This window comes from Phycodurus eques, chromosome 12 (genome assembly GCF_024500275.1).
Source record: "Phycodurus eques isolate BA_2022a chromosome 12, UOR_Pequ_1.1, whole genome shotgun sequence".
NCBI classification, from domain to species: domain Eukaryota; kingdom Metazoa; phylum Chordata; class Actinopteri; order Syngnathiformes; family Syngnathidae; genus Phycodurus; species Phycodurus eques.
The window spans coordinates 8,079,382-8,094,731 of record NC_084536.1 but is presented as its reverse complement, the minus strand read 5'-3'; the positions used below and the strand labels follow the sequence as shown (position 1 = coordinate 8,094,731).

Here is a 15,350-nt window from a genome sequence, read left to right as displayed (position 1 = left end):
CAAAAGTATCTTTGCTTAAGGTTGCAAAAATAATTTTACACATGCATAAATATAATTTTGCACATACAGTACATGACTACAGATGTTCATATATATTCATGTTGATTTAAATGTACATGAATTTAGCCCTACATGGAATAAATGTAGTTTTATGGGTCATTTTCATATAATTTGCTCAATAATGATAAATGTCCTACTGAATTTCCATTTGAAAATCAGTTCATTTTACTGATATTAGTGTTTGAATTATTGGCAGTTGTTATCTAGCAAAAGGTCATAATTGTTTCGAAGAAACAATATTGTAAAGTAATATTTTGCAAGGTTTTAATGCCAAAATGTGTTTACCGTTAGGTGTTTGAAATGAAGGTTAATTTGCCATGTGTTTTCTGAAGATGCTAATTACAAACCCCAATTCTTATGAAGTTGGAACTCATCCATCCATTTTCTGAGCCGCTCATCCTCACAAGGGTCGCGGGCGCGCTGGAGCCTATCCCAGCTATCTTCGGGCAGGAGGCGGGGTACACCCTGACCTGGTCGCCAGCCAATCGCAATGCACACATAAACAAAAAAAAACAACATTCGCACTCACATTCACACCTAAGGGCAATTTGGAGTCTTCAATTAACCTACCATGCATGTTTGTGGGATCGGGGAGGGAAAAACAGTTTAAGAACAACATTTCTGAACGCACAATTGCAAGAAATTTAAGAATTTCATAATCTATGGTCCATAATATCATCAAAAGATTGAGGGACTCTGGAGAAATCTCTGCGCGTAAGATGCAAGGCCGAAAACCAAAATTAAATATCCTGTGACCTTCAACCCTTCAGGCAGCACTGCATTAAAGACCGGCATCATTGTGTAAAGGATATTGCCACATGGGCTCAGGAACACTTGAGAAAACCATTTTCAGTTAACACAGTTACAAATGCAAGTACCAACTCTACCACGCAAAGCAAAAGTTATATACTGTATCAACAACATTCAGAAACACCGCCGGCTTCTCTGGGCCCGAGCACATCTGAAATGGACTGATGCAAAGTGGAACAGTGTGCTGTGGTCTGACAAGTTCACATTTGAAATTGTGTTTAGAAATCATGGACATCGTGTCCTCTGGGCCAAAGAGGGAAAGCACCATCCAGATTATTAGCAGCACAAAGTTCAAAGGCCAGCATTTGTGATGGTATGCGGGTGTGTTTAGTGCCCGTGGCATGGGTAACTTGCACATCTGTGAAGGCATCATTAATGCTGAAAGGTGCAGACAGGTTTTGGAGCAACACATGCTGCCATCCAAGCAACGTCTTTTTCAGGCACGTCCCTGATTATTTGAGGAGGACAATGCAAAGCCATCTTCTGCATGTTTTACAACAGCGTGGCTTTGTTGTAAGCGTGTCCAGACCTGTCTCCCATTGAAAATGTGTGGCACATTATAGAATGCAAACTATGACAATGGAAACCAAAGTTCAAGGTTTTTTAGCCTTGTCACTTTCAAACAGAGATTTCACCTGATTCTCTGAATCTTTTGATATTATGGACTATAGATGATGAAATCCCCAAATTCCTTGCAATTGTACGTTGAGAAAAACGCCATCTTAAATTGGACTATTTGCTCACGCAGTTGTTCACAAAGTGGTGAAACTCGCCCCATCCTTGCTTGTGAACAACTAACTGACCCTGAGCTCCTTTTTTCCCCCCAATCATGACACCCCCCTTTTTCCAATTAACCTGTTCACCTGTGGAATGTTCCAAACGGCTGTTTTTTTTAAGCGTTCCTCAAATTTCCCCATCTTTTGTTGCCCCTGTCGTAGCTTTTTTTTTTTTTTTTACGTGTTGCATGCATCAACATGAAAAACAGTTTTCATTCTTTTCACAGAAAAGAATTTGCAAATCATTCCTATTATTGTTGTTATTGTTTACGTTTTACACAGCATCCCAACTTCATTGGTATTGGGATTTGTACATGAATGCAGTTTTACGTGTTACTAAATGTTGTACACATACATAATGTAGTTTTACTAGTACTATGTTTATAAATGTAGTTTTACACATGCATAAAGGTAGTTTAATGGACAATGTAGTTTACATTTATGTAGATTTACACATTTAAATGTAGTTTATATACATATATATACATATATGAACATAGTTTTACACTTTCTAACAATGTGTATATATATAGTGTATATATGTGTATATATATAGTTCTATACAAATAGAAATATATTTTTTCACGGTGTAATTTTAGACCGATTTTTATACGTGTGTGAATTTAGCTGTACACACAGAAACCTGGAGGCAGTGCACTCATGTGCCATCCATGAGATTAGCGTGACTTTTATTTCTGGTTTGTGTCTTGAGGACATTTGTAAATCTAGCACAATAGTGCCCTGTTGGTTTTCAACGCCATGCTTTAGTCCATATCCGGATTGCTTAATTATAGCCCAACAAATCTCCATTCATTTTGGAAGTTATACAACATCCCAGAGAGGAAAATGAGCTCAGATTTTGGTGCATTTTTATTGTTGTACTACTTTTTGTTGTTTTTTAACACTTCAGCATTCGGGACCACTGTAATTAATTAAAAACTTATAGTGTGTTGTTTGTATAGCATCCTGTTTGCAGACATTGAAGGCTTCACCAGTTTGGCATCTCAGTGTACGGCTCAGGAGCTGGTCATGACACTCAACGAACTCTTTGCTCGCTTTGACAAGCTGGCGGCAGTAAGTACACGTGCACACATGTGTATTGTAAGGCTTGAACGACTAAATATGTTTTTGTCGTCGACTATAATGTGATTAAAGTCGTGTCAAAGTCGATTAATCCAGGATGTCGTTCCTATTTTGTTGACGATGTCATTTTTTCAGCGGCTTTTCCAAAGCTAGCGAGGCTACACCGCTATTGTCATTCACAACCAGCTTGTCTTCATACTCTTGAGGTGGACCAAAGTTTTTTTTCAGGACCAATACTGATACCGATTATTAGTTGTCAAAGAGACCGATAACCGATATTTGGAGCTGATGTCCGTTTGCAGTAAAAGGGGGAAAAATTGGCGTTACAATTTTGAATAATGCAAACGCCAACACTTGGTATAAATGCCTGTAAGCATATGTTTATTAAGTAGAATTTCATATTTGCAACATGTGAAAAGTTTTTGGATCTTAGACAATAAACGTCTTAGATTTAAAATTCTAACAAAAAGTGCAGGGAGGTCCCAGGGTCACCAGCATCTCATTTAAGCTTAATTGAAAAATCGAATCAATAAATATATAGTTCCCTGAAGTTTACCCAGTTTTCATCTCAGCCGTCGGATTTTAAATAAATAAATAAGGTCGATGCTGATATGTCAAAATGCCAAATCGGCCTGGCTGATAACAAATTTATTGTCTAAGATTTCTTAGCTGAGTTTGGACAGTTTTGTTGCACTGAATACAAATATCACATTGGTTTTGCTCAATCTGGTCAACTTTTTGAAATATGGCCACGGTTTTCTTTACATGTACAAGTATTTTCACTTAAGAGGTTCAAATAAACAGAGGTTCATGCCCTGAATCTTGAACAGTGATGGCGTAACATTCAATTTACAGGTACTTACTTTTATCAATTTGTACTATTCAAATTACAGTAAGTAAAGTTTGTAATATTGGATTAATAAACTGTTAACAATTTGGCGTAAAAACCTGACCGGAACAAGAGGAACGGATTCCATTTTCGGACTTAGCGACATAAAATTGTTCTGAATCAAATGGAAAAACAGAGACAATTTACAAAAGAATTATTATGATTATTTTTTTAAATCTCAAATGAAGACCGTGTGGCCTCATTAGTCAGAAATGTGGCTGCTCCACCGAGCATTAGAGTCCGACAACTGCAGCGGACTGGTGAGGCGAAAGCCCTTTGTAAATTAGCCGATCAGAAGACGAGACACCATAAACACGTGTTTAGCGATGAATTAACTCCAAGCGTTGAATGTCAATACAGATTAGTAAAGTCGACTTGACTCATCGCTTCAACCTCCCCCGTATTGGAGCGGTGAGCCGTGCATTTGGGTCTACAGAGCCCACTTAATCCACCTCTTAATAACACGGCAATTAGAGAAACCATCAATACTATACAAAAATGCAATATAGTGAACCCGTGTTTATTCATGGAGGGAAAATAGATATTTTTAAATGAGGCATCCTTTATTTTTTGTGCCCATTTGAGGGAAAAATGTATACAGTGGATATATGTTAATTATATGCAGATTTTCTCTCTTCGCAGTCTGTCTATCCTCCACGAATAGTGGGGGTCCACTGTATTTTTTAAGTGCATTAAAATTTCAATGTTTTGATTTTTATAAAACGATTAGGAGCCACACCATTTCATAAGAAAAGCTGATTTCTTCTACCAGACATTTTTAGACCAGTTAAAATAAAAATGGCTTCAAGGAGGGACTGTCATGGGGTGATTTTTTTATTTTATTTATTTAATTTTTTTTTAATGAAAGGCACAGAATTTAGCTGAAAATATTACATTATCACAAAATCTCATGGTAAAACAAAATATATCCTTTAAAACTTTAATTTGATAGCAGAAACAATACTTCTAGTTTAAGTACCACTGAACTGTGCCTGTCACAGACTTGATAATGAATCAAATTACCTTAATTAAAAATGTTTTTGTTTTTTTTTCAGAATGGCTGAATTCAAATAGTCCTTTAAATTACACGAACCATTTAATCTACGTTCAAAATTAAATTCAGGGATCTCGTTTTTATGTGTGTCCCGTCCGTGTCTGAGACGCAAAAATGATCAGGGACGCATAAAGCATGGTGAATGCGTGAACACTTCTAAAACTTGTCGTAGTACAAAGAATATTTGTCTTCTTCCTAGTCAGCTGGTCTAAGCTCATAAATGCACAGCCATGAACCTAATGTATTCATCTCACAAAATGCTAAAATGCAAGCTGCTTAAGTGAAGATGCACAAAGGCTGTTCATGTTTTTTTTTTTTTTTTTAAATACTTGCTTTTATGCACAATGCGAATTCAAGATATAAAAACGGATTTCATAAAAAAGAAAACCAATGAGTTGTACGTTATTAAGTGAAAGGTCTCGTTTTCTCTCTTGTATTCAAAATGGCTCTTTAACCAAGCAAAAATATAGTTCATCCAAATAATCGATTAATAGAATTTTCAGTAGGATACTCGAGTACTCAAATATTCAGCAACTGTAGCCCTACATTCAACCCCCCCATTATATTGTCATATTGTTATTGCCCAATTAAACTTATTAGAAAGTTGATCCTCAAATGAAGAAATGATTAGCAAAACTGCTCCTCAAAGAAAAAAAAAACACACATTTGTGCCTTGTGTGCGTGTGTGTTGCTGAAGTCCTAACTAAGGTCATTAACTTGCGGTCCGCGTCCCACACCATAGCCAAAAAAGAAAGGTTAAGATTCGAGACATATGGGGTGGGCGACTGGTTAGCAGATCTGCCTCACAGTTCTGAGGATCTGGGTTCAAATCCAGCCTCGCTTGTGTGGGGTTTGCATGTTCTCCCCGTGCCTGCGTGGGTTATTTCCGGGTACTCCGGTGCAGACCCGACAGAGAGAGAGAGAGAGAGAGAGAGTTGAGTTGAAGACGGAGAAAAGATCGGAAAACAACCAAGAGGGGAAGAGAACATTTGGAACAAGTGGCGCTTAAAATGGAACAGGCAGAGTTATTTTTGTTTGTACTCCTCAGTGGGATCTTCCTACTGGGAGCCCTTGTTAAAATTGCATATGTATGTCAAACGCCATGATGAAACAAAATTAAGGTCTTGAACAAACATAACCTCTAAAACGGTTCAGTTACGATTTGTTTGATTACAATTTGTAAAATAGTTTGAGACTTGGATTTGGCATCTTGAAGAGAAAAGGGGAAATTCAAACCTTTTTTATTGTTCTGAAGTTAAGCACTTTATTCGAAGCAGGACCATGAAGCAAGAACCGTGATATAGTGGAGGATTACTGGATCTGTATTTCATGATGAGGAGTTGCAGGAACTCAATGTTGCAGGGGTGCAACTCATTGCTTCCAGACATTGCATCCCCGGGACTCACATACTCTCGAGTGTAAAATATTGGGGGGAAAAAACTTTGTGTGGCATGGGAAGTATAAAGTCTGACTCATTTAATGCTACATTAACAAAGCTATGTTTTGTTTCAGAAGAGGCAAGGGCCTGAGACACCTGTGACTACTAAAAATACAGCATGGGAACCCTCAAATCTGCTTTTACCCCTCCCGCACGCTTTGAATTTATTAAAACACACTTAAAATGGGAGACTGCTGTATAACATCACTTTGTTTACCCGCAAAGACTCCGTTTTTTAAGAGCCCAAGCGTGCTTGCTTGAAGCTTTTCACTCCCAGGTGAAGTTGACTGTCAAACTGACACATACTGCAAACCAAAACATAAACATTATCCATTAAAACACGAAAAATGTCAACCGGACGACTGTATATCATTTCGTCAAATGAAACTCGGCTAGCTTAAGGCTAACATATAACTGGTAATGTAATAGATGGGCTAAGAGAAGTTAGCATAGCCTTCCAACAACTGCTACTTAACACGCACGTGTGCAACGGATGAACTGCGTTATAGTGTGGATTCACTCCAGGTTAAACAGGTTGTTGGGGTCATCTGGTACCTAACCCCTGCGATGAACGAGGGCTTACTGTACTACGACTACTACTGCTTGTGACTCAGTCTCACAACTTAAAGCAAAAAATCAGCCGAATGACCGTTGGTATCTCAAAACCCGTGAGTCGGGTCGCTCGTATGTCAAGGCACCATTGTGTTAGAATTTAGTTTGTAAACGTATCGCCTCGGTGTGTCCTCAGGAGAATCACTGCCTACGCATCAAGATCCTCGGTGACTGCTACTACTGCGTGTCGGGCCTCCCCGAGGCCCGCGCTGACCATGCTCACTGCTGCGTGGAGATGGGCCTGGACATGATCGAAGCCATCTCGTAAGACGACGCCATGCGTTTGCTCAGGCTACGCTAATGTTGTCACTTTTTTAATGTATGTTCACATGCGGCCAAGAATAGTTGTCAAAGCTGAGGAACAAGCACTCACACTACTATCGTGTAGCCAAAAAATGTGAATGCTGAGAGACGAACATTGAGTCAATAATGAAAAACTTGAGTGTACTAAGACAGTCGCTGACCTTGCACATTGAAATAAACGAGGCGATGCTGAGACGAGCGGTCGCACTCATACCGGCGTCAAAATAAAATCGCATATGCTGGCTCTAGTGTTGTTTCGTTCGCAAATGTTACATTCAGAAGAACAAATCTTTTTAGTGAACGAACTGAACCGAATCAGTTTAGGAAGCGATTTGTTCTTGTAACTTGGCCGCCGTGAGGCGAGCGAGTCGGCTGGGAGCGGAAACGGAACTGTTGAAGCGTTCAGTCACTCACTTCTGAATCTTTGGCGAATGACCAATGAGCAGCCAGCGTCAGGCAGCGCCGTGCAGGCGGGGGAGGGACTCAAGTGAACTGAGTGATCCGTTCAGTGAATTGGTGTACTGAGGAACCGAAGAACGGAAGAGTGATTCGTTCGTTGCACTTATCGTTTGTGATCCGCTCGGGAGCGATGTACGACTCCAATTCCAATGAAGTTGGGACGTTGTGTTAAACATAAATAAAAACAGAATCCAATGGTTTGCAACTTGTGGCAGCCATAAAATTCTAAGTTCGATGATTATTTGCTAAAAACAATCAAGTTTATCATTTTGAACATTAAATATCTTGTCTTTGTAGTGTATTCAATGAAATATAGGTCGAACACGATTTGCAAATCATTGTATTCTGTTTTTATTTATGTTTAACACAACGGCCCAACTTCATTGGAATTGGGGTTGTACAAGTACGATGAGTGATTCGTTTGCGCAAGGAACGACGTACTACGAAGTGAACGTACTCATGAGGGATTTTATAGCTTTCACTAGCAGCATCAAGCTAACGGCTAATTTTTGAGTCAATCAAGCACATGAAAACAAGCACACATCGGTAGGCGATCATTTAGCCGAAGTTTTCTTTTCGCCTTTCCTAGTTAACAATACGTGACAACAACAACGCATAGTCTTTCGGTGAACGTGTTGCGTGAACGTGAACCTCAGGGATGGATCTTTAGCTGAATGAGGAAACACTTGAATGAATGAGAAAGAACTGAACGATTCGGTGGACAAATGTTTTGAACGAATCTTTTTAATGACCTGATTCTGTACACTCAAAAGAACTGCCGTGCCCATCGCTAATATGCTAAGAGATGATCATTTACACTAACAGCAAACAGTAGATTGTATTTATAAAACGATGTGAATACCGAGAGACATTCGCAGCATTCACACTATAATAGTCAGTGGATCCAAAAAATGTGAGTATGCTGAGACAATCACATTAATTGTACATTGAAAACAACAGCGTAACCGCTAAGATGTTAGTATTCTCAAAAATAGTATAGTTTGTCATAATAAAACGATGCCCATGCTGAGAAACGTGTTCACACTAATACGATAGTGTCAAAATAAAATTATATGAATGCTGAGAAATATTGCTGCACCGTGGTGTGTGTTTTTTTTTTTTTTTTCTTTAAGGCTGGTGAGGGAGGTGACTGGTGTCAATGTGAACATGCGGGTGGGCATCCACAGTGGACGCGTTCACTGCGGCGTGCTGGGCCTGAGGAAGTGGCAATTTGACGTCTGGTCCAACGATGTCACACTCGCCAACCAGATGGAGGCCGGCGGAAAAGCGGGGTATGTAATCCTTCTCCGCAGGACCTTTCCAAAACATTGCATTCGTCCCGTCGGTCCAATCTGTGTGTCATTCGTTTGAAAATCAAAAATTGAAAAAGTGACTTATTCGATTTTTTTTTTTTTTTTTTTTTTTAACCCAACACACACACAATTAAAAATCACCTGATTTTTCAAATTTCAACTTTGGGCTCAGATCAAAAATACAAAATGGAAAAAGGGAAAGATTTGATTTTGAATGTTTAATTGGTCAGGTGTACGTGACCTGGATGTTATGTAAACAGCATTAGTAAAGATATCGTAGCTTGCTAGCCACCACCACAAGTCCAAATTGGCCACTAGATTTGTCCAGATTTGTTGTTCCAGTCGAGTTGAAAACAATGCAATCAAACAGTAAATAATAGTTCGACAGTGGGCCGGGGCGGCACCGGGGGCCCACGCCCCCGCACGTTTTACCGTATGTGCCCCTATGTGTGTGATGTGCCCATTTTCACGAATCGAAAATGGCCGTTTTCAGGAAAGCAGCGTTAAAAAGTGCCCCTGAAGTACGGCTAAAAAAAAATACAATTGAAATATAAGAAAATCTGTCTTCTGCGTTGGATTAATAAATAGATAAAACGTGTCACTTTTTCATTTATTTATTTTAAAAAAAAAATTTTGAGGAGGAGGAGCGTTTTGATTGCCAGTTTAAAGTGGGAAGGAACACGAATATTCGGATATTTGAGACACAAATTTGTCCCACTCAGGCGCATCCACATCACCAAAGCCACCCTCAACTACCTGAACGGCGACTACGACGTGGAGGCAGGAGCGGGCGGCGAGAGGAACGCTTACCTAAAGACGAACAGCATGGAGACATTCCTCATTGTTGGATGCAGCCAGAAGAGGGTAAATATTCTTTTCTCCGGGCACTCCGGTTTCCTCCCACATCCCCAAAACATGCGTGGTAGGTTCATTGAAGACTCTAAATTGCCCGGAAGTGTGAATGTGAGTGCGAATGGTTGTTTGTCAATGTGTGCCCAGCGATTGGCTGGCGACCAGTTCAGGGTGTACCCCGCCTCTCGCCCGGAGTCACCTGGGATGGGCTCCAGCACGGCCGTGACCCGCGTGAGGATAAGTGGCGCAGAGAATGGATGGAAACTGGAAAAAAGGGCAATTCTGAAAAAGGTGGGCTTCCATCAGAGTAAGACCACAAGATCAAAGAATCATCTCCGTTGTTAGCCTTTTAGCATTTTAGCAGAATTGGATACAAAGTGACAACATTCTCAACCAAACATTTCTGTTCAATCCGAGATGTTAGCATTTTAGCTACAGCAAAGCATCAGATTCGGATCTGAATTCTTGTTAACACTCAACAATCGCAATCCTCAAGCCGATCTCAAATTTATCTGATTGGAGATGTTAGCTTTTTAGGATTTTTAGCATTTTAGTATTCTAGCAATAACATCGAGACTTTGGACATGAATTCCCGTCAGCGCTCTCAAACTATTGCAATTCTCAACAGCCGAGTTTTTAATCCATGTTTAAAAGTTAGTGTTTTAGCATTTTAGCATCCTAACTACAGCAAAACATTGGATTTGGACTTGAACTTCAACGTTGTCACCAATCGGAATTCTCAGCCCAACCTTTTTGATCCTATTCGGCATGTTGGCATTTTAGCAGTCTAGTGTTTCAGAATTCTCGCAACAGCAAAACCTCATATTCAGATTTGCTCTCGGTCTTTTCAACGAGCAGTGATTGGGCATTTTCACAATTATCAGCCAATCGCCGCCACGTTTTCATCCTGTTCCAGATGTTATCATTTTAGTGTTAGCTTTGAGCGTTTTAGCCGCAGCACAACATCCGATTTGGATGCAAAGATCACTTTTCTCACAATCACTCAAACGCTTGCGATTTGGTGGCAGCTTTTCAAACATGATTATTGTTTCAAAAGTGGTGTCAGCACTTCCTGTCATGTGACTCATCACAGAAGAGGAGGATGTAACCTCCAGCTATATTTATTGTGAGCAAAGATGATGTGTGGTAGTTGCTCATGTGATTATGAATGTAGCCTCTGTTTGAATAAAAAGCGGTTTCTGCGAAGAGACGCAACTTGGCAACATGACGTCACTCAAAGAAATACACAAACGACCGGGTGATGTGATGGCGCGTGGTTACGGCGTGACGCAACTGACACGCGACGTGACGTTACAAATTGACGTTATAGTGACGTTCGATCCAAGTTGCTTCACATGATCCCTTTACGTTGCCGCGTCGCATAGGCGCGTTGTAAAGTGACGTGACAATGCGACCTCACGAGGCGTCACGACTTGCCGACGCCACTCACCGAATATACGAACAGTGACGTGACAAAATGTTGTTGAGTTTTTTTTTTTGTGTTTTTTTTTTTTCGGGTGCGTCAGAAAGAGGAGAAGGCTGTGATCGCCAAGATGAATCGTCACAGGGCAAACTCGGTGAGTCACAACAGCAGCCACTGGACAGACAGACCTTTCTACAACCACCTGGCCAACAACAACCAGATCTCCAAGGAGATGAAGCGGATGGTAAGACACGGCGCGATAATTTAAAGTCATTCATGTGACCATGTAAGGCCTCACGCTGCACAGCCACAAAATGAGGATACACTGTTAATCACATCTTATTCCATCATAAGAGAAATTCTTATCTAAAGATGATATGTACACAACATTCAAACTTTCAAAGCACAGTCCGGTATATGCGCGTACTACCACATTCGCCAAAACGGGTAAAAGCACTTCCTCCCTGTTCATCTGATTGGTGAAGAGGGCCGTGACAAAGCAACAGCAGGAACGTTAAACATCTACAGTGTCTTTTTTTTAACACAATGTCGCCGCAGAGCCACCAAAGATGACAATAGCCAATGTTGAGGCTTCAGTTCGTGTTTACATATATGACTTCATATTTGTAGAAATAACTGGTGTTTGACTTTTGCCCAAAGACACAAGTTCGACTTCAATCTATCATGTCTGTCATGATAGAAAAAAAGTATAATCTCAAACGAAGATAAAACAAACTTGATCCTTTTTCGGTGAATTTTTCCTTTTTATTTGGATAGATGGCAAAACGGGCAAAATGCACATTTTTGACTTCCAAAAATATTCGAACAGAATGAGCGGAAAAATGTTGCGCACACGGCAAATCTTTTCTACACTTTATATTCTTTTAAATAAATTAACGGAAAAATAAATACAAATAATGAAATTAAATACATATATTTTCCTAATGAAAATACATTCATGAAAGAAATTACGTCAAGACAATAAAATGAATGAATGTTTTATACTTAAATATTATATTTCACTAATGAACAAAAGCAACACAACTGACTGCGTTAAGCTGCCAAATTGACCAGGCCCGAGCTGCTCGTTACCATGGCAACAGTCAGCGCCTGACCCAGACAGGATGTGATTAGGCTTCATTGATTGGAAGCAGCCATCAAGTTCACGCACACACAAACACACGCACGCTCGACGACTACTACTCGTGCTGCTTTCATGTATTTTCTCTTTTTCGTTAAATCAGGGATTCTCAACTGGTGGATCGGGACCCAAAAGTGGGTCAGAGACCCATTTTGGGTAAGGCATTGGCATAGTGAAAAATTCCATGTTCGTATTCTGAATTTTTTAATTGTTTTAATTTTTTTATTTTATTTTGGCTAGCGTACACAAGCGTTCCGAGTTCCCACATGGAACATATTAGGTAAGCGACGAGAAATGTTACTCACTTGCGCTTTAGTCACAAGTTTACTATGTAAGCAAATGCCGTACAGTGCAGCGCAGCCTCTTGGCGAGCCGAAGTCACGGCGAGCAATATGCTTTTGGCACGATGTCAAACTCATTTGAAACAGCGTGTCAAAAATATAGACTACATGTATTTTCAGTCGATTCCGAAAGGAAAAAAAAAAATCATTATTCTTCTCTAAAAGTCTGTCAAAACTTTGCAGCTGCAGGAAAATGTGTGTCCTCGCGTTGACAACAGTTGAGAACCACTGCATTAAATCATTCATTTTCAATCAATGTCTTTGTCATTGAATCGTGTCGCTTTCATCCAATCACGTCTTTTTATCTCACTCGTCTCTTGTAATGTCTTCTTTTTTTTTTTTTTTTTTTTAAATCGTGTCCTTTTCCTCTCTCTTTCATCCAATGATGTCTCTTTCAATTGTCTTTTTCATTCAACCCTGCCTTTTTTATTGCATTTCAAGTAATGTCCCTTTCACTGATTTTGTGTCTTTTACGGAATCATGACTTTCCCATTGAATCGTGTCTCTTTCTTGTGTGTCACAGGGCTTTGAAGACCCAAAGGACAAGTGAGTATTTCCATGTAAACGCATATATTCGTTGTAACACTTCTATTTTGAAGGCGTTATTTCCCCGTTGGCCACCCGGAGGAGTTCCCTTGATCATCGCTCTTAACTCATTTTCGCTATTTCCAGTCTTCTTGTTGCCATGGAAACCCACCACGTACCTGAGCGCAACGCCTACACTAGCCATCAATAAGACGTGCGGCTTCAGAGCGGCCACCAGGGGCGGCGAGCGTGTTTGAGTCCTTAACTGCCATACAAGTGTAAAAAGACATTTACAGCATTCGTAATGGAGTCCTCTACGTGATGTGTTCTGGACATCTCGATGGGGTGCGTTCAAGTGCAGTCATAGACGTTTTCTAAATGCAGTGTAGTCAGAGGCAGTTGTAAAGCAAGACCTTCTCAAGATGAGATGTGTTCAGGTGTACTTGTAAAAGAGGCGTCCTTTGCATGTGATGTTTTTAGTTGTTGTTAAAAAAAGGTGCTCTGGGTTCTCTAGATGCGATGCAATCAGGTGCAGGTATACAAAAAAAAAAAACTAGAAGTGATAGTGTTCTCTAGATCTTGATGGGACGCATTCGAGTTCAGTTGTGAAAAAGACACTTCTCTATTTGATACATAGTAACAAAGTTGTTTTGAAGAGGCAAAGTGTTAAGGTGACGTCGTAAAATGGACTTTCTCTAAGATGTGTTCGGGTGCATTTGTAGAGTTGGGGGGAAAAAGACTTCTAGAAGTGATTTTTTTGTAGATGCGATGTGTTCAGTCACTTTCAAGCTGTCTTGTGTTCAGGAGCTATTTGTGGAGAGAAAAAAAAAAAAAAAAGTTCTTTGCATGTGATGCATTTAGGTGTGGTTGTTTGGCGGGGGGGGGGGGGGGGGGGTCTCTACTTTTAAAACATTTTCCGGAAATGATGCATTCAGGTGCAGTCATAAACAGAAAAAAGTTGTTTAGATCTCGCTGAGATGCGTTCAGGTTGAGTGGTAAAAAAGCGAATTGTCGTTTGTCTGCACATCGAGTCTTTGTGCTGTTCAGACACGCGCAGGAGCACATGAACCCCGAGGACGAGGTGGACGAGTTCCTGGGCCGAGCCATCGACGCCCGCAGCATCGACCGCCTGCGCTCGGAACACGTCAAGAAGTTCCTGCTCACCTTCAGGGAGGCCGACCTGGAGAGCAAGGTCGGCGCTGATCCTCGGCTTGGTCTTTACGTCGAGCGTCCTAACGGGAATCTGAATTTGGGTCTTTGCTGTGCAGTACTCCCGACAGGCGGACTCCCGCTTCGGGGTGTACGTGGCGTGCGCCTCCCTCGTCTTCGTCTTCATCTGCTGCATCCATGTTGTCATCATGCCTGCGTGAGTCCTACACGCAATATATTATATTACATGATATATCATATATATAGTTCTTGGCCACGTGGTTGCAGATTTCTTTAACACAAAGATTTGTCTTCATTTGACATTTAAACAACAATACCAACTTTTTGGTAAGTTTCAGCAATTCTCTACAGGTATACGGTTGAAACCAAGTGTTGACATAAACTACTGGATAAAAGATTTGTTTTTCTTCCTCCACTGTCTGACATGAAATCTGACAAAAACGTTTCCTGTTTTAGGCCAGTTAAGATACCAAAATGATTTCAATTAGCTGAATGCCAGAAGAATGATTTCACAGCATGAATTGGATTTAATAAGAGGCACACCTGTGGGTGTATTTGAAGGCACATGTGAAACACACCGCTTCTTTGTGTCACATCAGAAAAAAAATAAATAAAAATCTTTCTCGTTATTCTCTGGTATTTAAGAAATAGAAATCATTTTGGTAAGCCCAAATGATCTAAAATAGGACAAATATAGTCAGATTTCATATTAGACAGTGAGGGGGTGGGGGGGGGGGGGGGGGAGTGTATGTGTATGTCTTTTTATATATATATATGCAAAGTATATGCAAACATCTGGTTTAACTGTATAATATATTTTCCAAATCAGACAGCCAATTAATCGGATATCGGAATTTTATTCTGCTAAATCTCGGAATCGGCATCATCCCTCCCGGCTATCTGCGGGCGGGAGGCGGGGTGCACCCTGAACCGGTCGCAGCCAATCACAGGGCACGTAGAACCAAACAACTATTCACACTCACATTCACACCGGAATAGGCATCAGCCTAAAAAAAATCCATCTTGGTCGGGCCCTACTATATACTTTATTCATCATATTTCATCATTATAAGAAGATATTTTATAGACGTTATCTAGTCT

At 40.3% G+C, this 15,350-nt stretch overlaps 1 protein-coding gene across 1 annotated transcript in view; it reads left to right on the top strand.

The window, feature by feature from the left end:
- The window catches only part of adcy5 (adenylate cyclase 5), a 58,072-nt gene that overhangs the window by 32,605 nt on the left and 10,117 nt on the right, over positions 1-15,350 (top strand). Inside the window, exons 5-12 of the mRNA XM_061691149.1 lie at positions 2,609-2,720; positions 6,859-6,986; positions 8,618-8,776; positions 9,520-9,661; positions 11,176-11,316; positions 13,078-13,100; positions 14,127-14,271; positions 14,348-14,445. Of these exons, the coding sequence (XP_061547133.1) occupies positions 2,609-2,720; positions 6,859-6,986; positions 8,618-8,776; positions 9,520-9,661; positions 11,176-11,316; positions 13,078-13,100; positions 14,127-14,271; positions 14,348-14,445 (948 nt within the window). The remainder of the gene's footprint in view (positions 1-2,608; positions 2,721-6,858; positions 6,987-8,617; positions 8,777-9,519; positions 9,662-11,175; positions 11,317-13,077; positions 13,101-14,126; positions 14,272-14,347; positions 14,446-15,350) is intronic.